General features: G+C 50.3%; 1 protein-coding gene across 1 annotated transcript; it reads left to right on the forward strand.

The window, feature by feature from the left end:
- The first annotated feature begins 2,734 nt into the window (after positions 1–2,734).
- LOC144175453 (uncharacterized) lies at positions 2,735–6,833 on the forward strand. Its single transcript, XM_077704546.1, has 2 exons — positions 2,735–3,952; positions 6,762–6,833. The coding sequence occupies exons 1-2, from the start codon at positions 3,140–3,142 to the stop codon at positions 6,831–6,833; spliced, it is 885 nt and encodes a 294-aa protein (XP_077560672.1). The 5' UTR covers positions 2,735–3,139.
- Positions 6,834–10,849: the final 4,016 nt, after the last annotated feature.

Here is a 10,849-nt window from a genome sequence, read left to right on the forward strand (position 1 = left end):
AGGAATAATAGTACAAACGTGTACACAACAACAGGCGATGTTGGTTAAAATAAAAGCCATCAAATAAATGTGCTCCCTTTTCATACGAATACAACTTTGGTACCCTAATCCGTATCGCCCTTCATGAAAGTGAATATTGTGCTAATGCTTGTCCAGAACTTCATTAAAGCTGCTTCGTTATTCCCATCACTTTGCTTTTATGTCTTCCTACTTTTGTATAAACTTATTAACAATCCGACAGGTAAAAGACTGCTTACCTCTCCTATATCCGATTTCCGCAGACTTGAGAACCCCTGTTCTTATCCGGAGCTGACCGTTTTGCGCGGAACACTGCACGTAATCAGTACTTTTCATGTAGCAGCGCTAATTTCGGAAACAAGTACCGTTGTAAATAACTTAGCTCGTACCCCGGCCAACCTTGATGAAATCCTATACAACGCCGACACCGATATAAAACCACTGGAATGGTGGCCAAAAGTCTACATACTAAATGTTTTGGCAGCTCCACCATTTTTGCGAGTCTCTCTTCACTTATCTCAGTGTGCTATTGGTGCGAAATAATTCAACAAACCAAATCGTAACACCCACCGTGGCTTTCAATGATGACATCCCTGTGCAACTTTTGGCGGCATGCAATATCAAATGTTTCTTTTAAGAATTCCAACATTTTCGTTGTAGAATTGTCAGCTCTTCTCCTAAAGAACGGGGTTTGTATTGCTTGCGGAAATCTAAGGACTATAATTTACTTTTCTCTGGAGCGGCCATTTTTTCTAGCAGAACATTCCTCCGCTGGGAATAACGAGTAAAGTTGCCTTCGTAATGCAACAGCAACGAAAGAAATGGGGCAAGTTCAGAAAACCATGCAAATATAGTATTTATTCTGAGAAAACAATTGAAAATTGGTCACCTCAGAAGAAATAGAATCACAATAACGGTTTGGCCATCTCTGGAGTGCTAAACCTCAGTCAACTACAGAAGAAGACTGCTGGGTTTCACGAGAAAGTTACCATTTTTGGAATCGCGCCAATACTCAAATATAAACGGCTTTCCCTGAGCATTTTTTCTGCTGCATGTGGCTTCCTAGTGAGTAAAATTTATATTTTTCTAAGGTATAATGCTCTGTTCGTTAACAAGAATTAACACTGTCTCTTTTTGGTTGGTATTCCCTTTATGTAGATGCATCCTTACAAATATTTGCCTCAAAATTGCTACCTCAGAAAACGTTTTTGACAACAGTGTGCACCAATTTTTTGGTTTGCCGAGGAAAGTTTAGAATACGACCTTCGTTCTCTTCATGGAGGAACGAAATGCTGCACACTTCTCCTTTTGGCTTCACTGGTCAAAGCTGCCCTAGGTGCACAAGAGAGAACGAGTGCAAAACAGAGCTGGGCAGTGACTTACCTCTAGTTGATTGCTGCTGTTCACAACAGGGGGGTTAATGCAGACGTCTGTCTTTACGCTTGAAGAGGGAACGTTGGTGTAAGTAAGTCTGTAGTGGATAACACAACTATGCAGTATTTGTGGAGGGGACACGCCAGCCTAACGATGCATGGGTCACAATCCTAAATATCAATGGCTCGTGCTGAATTGTTACCAGCACCACATAACATAAACATGCTACATACCTATCCTCTCGACTGAGATTGAATAGAAGGAGAGTTTAAAACGGACCTATAGCTGCTTATAATAATACCCCGAATTTACTACCATCATGCTCTTATGTATCACATGTGATAATGTGATGAGTCCACAATTCTATATATCAGTGCGAAGCTGAACGCATCGTTCCGGTTTTTTTTGTAACACAGAGCGTATAAGCCAATAACCTAGAAACCAGCGAGGAGTATAAAAACTCAACCTCACCGTTATACATTTGCGTAAAAGTGTACGAGTCTGTGAACATTGCGAGAGTAAATAAACCCTTCAGCGTTCTCTAAATTGTAATTATACGTTATACAAACGTTACTGGACTACACAATAAGCCAGAAAATAAACTCATTGATATGACACCCTCAAAGCCACTTAAAACTATATTACTTGATATTGACTTCAAAAGAATGTTGCCAGAAGTCTAGCAAAACAGATGTGTAAACAAAATGACTGCAACTTGTAAATTTTAAATCAAACAGAAAGCTAGAGTCACGCCAAACGAAAATCTAACAAAATTTGGCATTTCAGTCAGCCAAGAAAACCTCGCGCCCTGATTGAACTTTTAAAGTAGATTTGCCTTGCCAATTTTTTTTTTGCCCAAACAGCACGCCCAGAACTCGCAGAGTTCAGTTCAAACGGGAAAAAAACACTGAAGCTGCCAAATGATTTCGGCGATGTCGAAGGTAAGGCTCAGGAAAGTAGAACGGAATGAGCACCTTCTTGTCGCATATCTGGGGGCCTAGATTATATTTCACTCGGGCGGGGATCCAGAAGCAGGAATGGCACTGCACCGGGACTGGGCGAGGCTCGCCGCCGTAAAACGCGGTGCGGGCGAGCCCGGACCAGCGTAGGGACCTTCCTGTGGAAAGCCACAACCGTGCTTGTTTCCATGGGCTTCGCGCCTGGAGGTTCTTGCTTAACTGAACAATGGAACGCGCTACCTGAATGTATTGTCCAGTGTACTAATGTTAACTGTTTTGAAAAATTGCTTCTAACACAGTTACTATAACCCCTCCCCTGCTAGCGCTACAGTGCTGCCTGCAGTATTTGTAAATAAATAAATAAATAAATTGTAGTGCGAAAGACGAGCAAGTGGCGCGCAGCCACCATGCGAGCACTACCGAGCAACTGATAAGCTACGCGGCCACAACAACCGTCAGCAATGTCATTGTGATTGGCGTACGCCACTCAAGGAGATTGACCACTTGAATTGTGCAGATGACGACGAGGCAGCACGGTGAGCCACCGCAGCGGCATCGCCATCGGCGTGAAGCTCGTGAAGTGCTCGAGATATACTGCCGGCTGGAACACTTATCCGCTTGCCACTTCTGAGTGCCCCTCCTACTCTCCGCTTTCAAGGCAATAAACCCGCATTACATTTTGGTGGAGTGTGCGGATTCCATCCTCGCCCTGCTCGGTAGCTTCACCCCGTGTACCCGCCAGCCTGGAGCTTCGGAGTCGCACCCTGCTTTCTACCGTTGGGTCCACCATGACTAGTGACGCCCGAAACACGACATCGCCTTCGCCACCGGCTGTCATCTGCTCCGGGGTGATCCGTGAGCGTGAGCCGGCGATGTTCACTGGCGCAGACGACCAGGACGTCGAAGATTGGCTTTCGGCCTATGAGAGGGTAAGCGCACACAATAAGTGGGACGATGCCATGAAGCTAAATAACGTTGGTTTCTCCTTGAGGGGACTTGCCGAAAAATGGTATCTCAACCACCCAGAGGATCGCGCAACGTGGACCGCATTCAAAACGAACTTTTCGGCAGTATTTGACCGGCCTGCGGTTCGCAAGCTTCGCGCGGAGCAGTGTTTGAGAGAGCGAGCTCAAAAGGCCGGCGAGAACTTTACCAGCTACATCGAGGATGTGGTCGACCTTTGCAGGCGCGTGGATCCTTCCATGCCTGAGCAAGACACCATCAAACACATACTCAAGGGAATAGATGAGGACGCGTTCCAGATGCTTCTGGCGAAAAACCCTCAGAGCGTCCGAGACGTCATCAGCTTGTTGCAGAGTTATGACGAGTTGCGCAGGCAGCGTCGCCTCACTCGTCGCCGCCCTGTGGAGCATGAGGAGCCGCTCTGTGGGCTGGCACTCGACGAAAACCCGTCGCTACTGAGCCGCATCAAGGAGTTTGTTCGTGAAGAGGTGGCTCGGCAGATCTCTCTCCTGCCTTGTACATCTCTGCCATCGTCGCCGGTACCAGATCCTTGCTTGTCGTCGCCACTCCGTCGAATTATTAGGGAAGAAGTCGCTGAAGTCTTACCGACAACGCCAGCTGTCCCCCAGACGTTGCCTGTAGCGGTGCCTCTATACGCTGAAATGGCGGCACGGCAGGCTCCGACCACCGCTTACGTGCCCTTACGCCGCCCGCAGCCGCCGCCTTACCTTCCTCCAGCTTCCTCGGCACCGCTTCACAGCAACCCATGGCGCACGCCCGATAACCGGCCGATTTGTTATTCCTGTGGAGTTCCTGGTCACGTAGCGCGCTATTGCCGCCGTCGAGTCGCGCCGTCCGGAGACGCTTACCGAAGACCAGTCTTTGCTGCTAGCGTGTATACTCCTCCACGTTCGTCCAGTAATGCCGCTGCTGAGCCGCCATATCTCTCGCCTCCTCGCGAAGCACCCGATACTCGTCGGTCGTCCTCCCCTCGTCGCCGTTCCATTTCGCCGCTGCGCCGTCGTCCGAATGCCCAGGAGGAAAACTGATCGCCGCAGTTCCGGAGGCAAGAACTGCGGCGCCGTCGAAATACCAAAGCCCTGGCCTGTCTGTTACGAACGTGATTGAAGTAGTTATCGATGGAATCACCACATACGCCCTTGTAGACACGGGAGCAGCCATCTCTGTTATATCCGACAAACTTTGCCGCAAATTACGAAAAGTGACGACCTCAATATCCGGTTTCCGTCTCCGCACAGCTACGGCGCATCACGTCGAGCCTTCAGCCGTTTGCACAAGCCGTGTCTTTGTGCAAAACGCGATGTATGTAATCGAGTTCGTCGTTCTTTCCTCGTGCTCCCACAACATTATCTTGGGGTGGGACTTCCTGTCGCGTCACCACGCTGTTATTGACTGTGCCCGCGCCGAGATCTCTTTATTTCCGCTGTGTGGTACTGAAGTGCACAAGGTAACCACTACATTCAAGCTGTGCGCCGCAGAAGACTCCACAATCCCTCCAGCCTCTGCAGTTATCGTGCCGGTAATCTGTGATATGGTGTCTGACGCAACTGTTGTGTTTACCCCCTCTAATCTGTTTATGCGCCGCCAGGGCGCCCCTCTCCCCTACGCCATTCTTGAAATCGAAAATGGCGCTAGCATGATCTCCATCTGCAATACCTCCTCTTCACCCTTAACCGTGCATCGTGGCGAGTCCCTTGGACGCGTCGAAGCTATTGACGCTCGCCTCATAAACGACTTCCCGGATGCATCCCACGTTCTGTCGCTCAGCTCGCTAAGCCCGCCTCTTCCCCGTGCATCTGATTCGGCCGCCTTCGTTCCCTCCGTAGACGACAACCTCGACCCTGTCCAGCGCAACCACCTGCTTACCCTTCTTCACCGTTTCCGATCTACCTTCGACTGCCAGCAAACTTCCTTGGGCCGCACGCAGACCGTCACACATCGCATTGACACCGGCTCTCATCCACCTTTGAGGCAACGACCATACCGCGTTTCAGCCAAAGAGCGATCCGTGATCGAAACGCACGTTGATGAAATGCTTCAGCGTGGTGTCATTAGGCCTTCTAACAGCCCGTGGGCTTCACCGGTCGTTCTTGTTGGCAAGAAAGATGGGTCTGTTCGTTTTTGTGTCGATTATCGACGACTGAACAAGATCACCCGGAAAGACGTTTACCCGTTGCCACGCATCGACGACGCATTAGATTATCTGCAAGGCGCCAAGTTCTTCTCTTCCTTAGACCTCCGGTCGGGTTACTGGCAGGTGCCGATGGCAGACGACGACCGCCCCAAGACCGCGTTCGTGACCCCCGACGGGTTATACGAATTCAACGTGATGCCGTTCGGGTTATGTAATGCGCCTGCCACTTTTGAGCGCATGATGGACGACATTCTGCGTGGCCTCAAGTGGAAAACTTGCTTATGCTACTTGGATGACATCGTGGTATTTGCGCCCGATTTTGACACCCACCTCAGTCGCCTGGAACAAGTTCTGCAGTGCCTTACCGACGCTGGGCTACAGCTGAATGTTAAAAAGTGTCATTTTGCTGCCCGCAAACTGACAATTTTAGGTCATGTTGTTTCAAAGGACGGCATTCTTCCCGACCCTGCTAAACTTCGAGCTGTTGCCGCCTTCCCGAAACCGACTACCGTGAAAGCCCTGCGCAGTTTTGTCGGACTCTGCTCCTACTTCCGACGCTTCGTGCCCAACTTTGCGTCCGTCATTGCGCCTCTAACGAAGTTACTGAGCGGGAGTCATGACCTGTCTACCTGGTCACCTGCTTGCGATGAAGCCTTTGTAACCCTACGCCGCTTACTTACGTCACCTCCCATTTTGCGTCATTTTGATCCCTCCGCGCCCACCGAGATCCATACCGACGCCAGCGGCTTAGGTTTGGGTGCAGTGCTTGCCCAAAGGAAGGCGGGATTCGACGAGTACGTCGTCGCATACGCGAGCCGCACTCTTACAAAGGCGGAATGTAATTACTCTGTTACAGAGAAAGAGTGTTTGGCCATCGTGTGGGCTATTTCAAAGTTCCGGCCTTACCTCTACGGTCGAACTTTTGATGTAGTCACAGATCACCATGCCCTTTGTTGGCTATCGTCGCTGAAGGATCCCTCCGGTCGCCTTGCACGCTGGTCCCTTCGCCTTCAGGAATATGACATCCGAGTGATATATCGGTCTGGACGCAAGCACAGCGACGCAGATGCTTTATCTCGCTCACCTTTATCCACTGATTCATCCGAAATTACGGCCATTGATTGCATACAGGCATCTGAGCCACTTGAGGACATGGCAGGGCAGCAACGCAAGGACCCTTGGATATCTTCCATTTTTGACCTGATTTCGAACCCTACGGAACGTAGTGCCTCGCGGGCACTGCGACGTCAGGCCGTGCATTTTTCCATTCGTGACGGGCTTCTGTATCGCAGGAATTACCTCCCCGAAGGCCGCAAGTGGTTGTTGGTGATCCCTCGCCACCTACGCTCTACAATCTGTGCTAACTTCCACACGAATGCGCAATTCGCCCATGCAGGAGTCTTTAAGACGTACCAGCGGTTGCGGCTGCGCTACTTTTGGCGAGGAATGTATTCCTTTGTAACGAAGTTTATCAAATCATGCCGAGAATGCCAACGTCGCAAGTCTCCGCCGCAGTCACAAACCGCCCCGTTACAGCCTTTGCCCTGCCCCGCGCGCCCTTTCGACCGAGTCGGCATAGACTTATACGGCCCTCTGCCCCTGACTGCGGCCGGCAACCGGTGGGTTATCGTCGCCGTGGATCACCTTACGCGATACGCTGAGACTGCTGCCCTACCGGCTGCCACAGCGCGCGAAGTTGCTACCTTCATTTTGCACCATTTCATCCTGCGTCATGGAGCACCACGAGAACTTCTAAGTGACCGGGGCCGTGTCTTTTTGTCAGAAGTGGTCGAGGCTCTCCTGAAAGAATGCAACGTCACCCACCGCAGCACTACAGCCTACCATCCCCAGACTAATGGATTGACGGAGAGATTTAACCGCACCCTCGGCGACATGCTCGCTAAGTGCGTGTCTTCGGACCACTCCAATTGGGACGCGATTCTCCCCTTTGTGACTTACGCGTACAACACTGCGACGCAGACTACTACAGGGTTCTCGCCGTACTTCCTCCTCTATGGCCGTGAAGCATCCTGCCCTCTCGACACCATTCTACCCTACCGACCCGACGCATCCGAATACACGCCTGTTTCTCAGCTCTGCAGCCACGCTGAGGAGTGCCGTCAGCTTGCTCGCAATTTTACTTCCGAGGACCAATTCCACCAAAAACATCGGCGTGATGGTGACAACCCACAAGTGGTTTTTTCTCCCGGCTCTCTCGTATGGCTTTGGGTACCAGCCACTACCCCTGGACTTTCTAGCAAGCTCCTTTCCAAGTTCCATAGGCCGTACCGCGTACTCGAACGAACCTCCGCCGTTAATTACGTTGTGGAGCCGCTCACACCATCGTCTGATCTACGCTGCCGCGGCCGCGAAACGGTACACGTGCATCGCCTCAAGCCGTACTACGACCCTTCCGTCGTGACGTGCCCTTAGGTCGCCAGGGTGGCTCCCTTCCCGGTGGGGGGTAATTGTAGTGCGAAAGACGAGCAAGTGGCGCGCAGCCACCATGCGAGCACTACCGAGCAACTGATAAGCTACGCGGCCACAACAACCGTCAGCAATGTCATTGTGATTGGCGTACGCCACTCAAGGAGATTGACCACTTGAATTGTGCAGATGACGACGAGGCAGCACGGTGAGCCACCGCAGCGGCATCGCCATCGGCGTGAAGCTCGTGAAGTGCTCGAGATATACTGCCGGCTGGAACACTTATCCGCTTGCCACTTCTGAGTGCCCCTCCTACTCTCCGCTTTCAAGGCAATAAACCCGCATTACAAAATATATTTCGTATCTATCTTCATCTTTGAAGATTTTATTTTGTAACGCACAACTAATTACATCTTCTCATTGCGTGGCCCTACGAGGAAATGGATTGGGCTTGGTCGTGACACTGACGCCAAGTTCCGCAATGTTACAAAAAACCAGTGAAGTAATAGATATTTTTGAGCAGTTTTGAGCAGATAATGAGCAGATAATGAGCAGATTTTGAGCAGATGATGAGCAGTTATTGGCAGCCGTAACTCGGCAAATTTGGCACGATTCACTCAATATCAATTAAGAAAAGTCGCCCGCCTGCAGCTTCCAACGGGGAGCTCGAGTAAATGCGTCGCATAGGGGTGGTTGTATTGCGTGAAAGTTGCGTAATTGGGTAGTTTGTGGTTACCGTTTGGATGTGGGGAGGGTTTAGAAAGCCTAATTTCAAACAGTAGAGCTACGCTGCTGTTGCATTTTGTCGCACTACTTGTTGACGGTACTGTTGCTTCCATCGCTTATACTTCATCTACAGCCAAACGAAAGGCAAGCAAAGACGCACTTGACTGAAGTTCGAACGCTCGCTCCACCGCTATATACACTGCGCGTGCTGTCGAGGGAGAGGAGTATGGGGGAAAGACGCGCATGCATGCACTTCCGTACACAAGCGCGCGACCTTTTCACGCCCCCCACCACACTGTTGTCGCGCAGCTGTCACGCCGCTAGCACGCCGCTATCACGTGTACACGTGCCGCTGTTACTGCTGAGCGCGACGGAGCGCACCGATAACTACTGCGCATGCGCGCGCAGAGGCGTTCCCCCCGCACCGCCGCAGCTCTTGCTGAGAGCGACGAGGCACACGGGGCAGCTACGGCGCATGCGTGCGCAGACGCGCTCCTGCCGCACCGCCGCAGCTGATGTTGAGAGCGAGGAGGGTACGGGGGAGAGGCGCGCACCTGCACCTCGACGTGACGTCATGAGCTGCGGGCGCCTATGGACGGAAGAGTTGGCGAGCCTAAGAAATGCTCCGCATTTAAAATTTAGTTTATAATCACGACTCACTGAAACTCAGATTCATTGCTGAGCCACACATCTACGCTAACTGAAACTTGATTGACTGTATTGGCGGTGAGATGTTTGAGTGGCGCCCCCTGGATCTGACGTCAGCTTAGGGACCCGCTCCGCTGTCGTCTGCTACATTCACCCCGCTGCTACACCCGCGCCGCGGTCGTCCGGTTCTGACTGGCAGCAGTGCCTGTGCTAGAAATCGCCCGCTTTGATGCTTTGGTGCTTTAAAAAGCGTGTTTTCAATCAGATTCTGACGGCTCTGAATAATTTCAAGCTTTGTCCCGCACAATTTTACAACACATGAGGAGAGAGAGAACGACTTTCAGAAAGCATCGCTCAGACAATCGTGTGTAACTCGCCCTGGTCCTATCTAGCGTATTTGCGAGTTTCAGCGCTCAGAGCTCCTCAATAAATATTCAAAATGCGTAGGCTTCCTTCACTATTTCTGAGATGCTCTTATGAAGACTCAACAGTCTAATGCTACGCATCAAGCAGCGGGTCGCACAGCAGGAAATAAAACGGGTGTTTTCTCTTTCGCTGTTGTTAGATGAACGTTTTTTTTTTCTGTGCCCAACGCATTAATTTTTCTGCACCGTCCTAAACGTCCTAGGAGGTTTGGGGATGTTTGCGCAACGCTCACAAAGTTCGTGTGAATATTCAATGCAATAAGATCTGTGCTACGGCGCAGATAACGTTGTCCACAGTACTCGAAGGCGGCTTTTGTGCACCTAATTTCTATCGAACCATCGATATCGTAACGAACTCAATCTCAACCCGAAAAGTTATGACATGATTACGGTGTTGAAAACTTGATATACTTGCTAACTAACGCAATAAATAGTATACATGCCAATTTTCAGTATAAAACAATTCGAAACCAGTGAATATGTCCAGACAGCTCTTTATTGTTTTCAGACCCCTTCAGTCGCAAAGAACAAATCCTGGCCTACTCGGGATGACGTTCGGTGAATTGAAGAATAAATCTTACTTACTCGTCTTGGACTGAGGAGCCTGCCCACTAACCAGCTCGATTTTACTGTTAAAGTTTTCTCCTCCTCCTGGACCTCCCCCTCTTGAGTGCAGTTTTACTATAACGCCTATCTGAATATTGGGATGATATGGCTGTGGCAAATGTACCGAAATATCCCTCCAAATCTGAACAAACATATTCTTACTGTATGTTTGCCTTACAGGTTACTCGTTTTGCTCAATAAGCCTGCATACTGGTTAGAAGCCTGGTATAAAACCAGCACGCGCCTATACACACAGCAGGTTATTTGGAAATCAACCTACATTATTTGTGCCCCATAGTGCATGTCGGCACACTTTCATGCGATAACAACGTAAAGTGACTTGACACAATAGTTTCGAGTGTTAGGCAAGGTTGCCAAATCTGTTTTACCTTACATACAATTAGCTGGAATCGTAATGCCTCCTGCCAAAGCCGACAGCCCCGAAGGCCTGGAATTTTTTTTGGTCTTCCATTTTCGCTGATGTCGGTTGTCAGCCTGCGGCTGTTACCTTTGTTCCAAAGACCGCTGAACACAGAGGCTGACGCCTA

Source organism: Haemaphysalis longicornis, unplaced genomic scaffold, assembly GCF_048455015.1.
Source record: "Haemaphysalis longicornis isolate Haplotype H1 unplaced genomic scaffold, Haemaphysalis longicornis Haplotype H1 scaffold_3, whole genome shotgun sequence".
Lineage (NCBI taxonomy): Eukaryota > Metazoa > Arthropoda > Arachnida > Ixodida > Ixodidae > Haemaphysalis > Haemaphysalis longicornis.

Coding starts and splice junctions, on each gene's coding strand:
- LOC144175453 (XM_077704546.1), top strand. CDS start 3,140: ATGACTAGTGACGCCCGAAACACGACATCGCCTTCGCCACCGGCTGTC. Junction 3,953..6,761: donor CTGTCCCCCAGACGTTGCCT/GTAGCGGTGCCT, acceptor TCTGTATCGCAG/GAATTACCTCCCCGAAGGCC.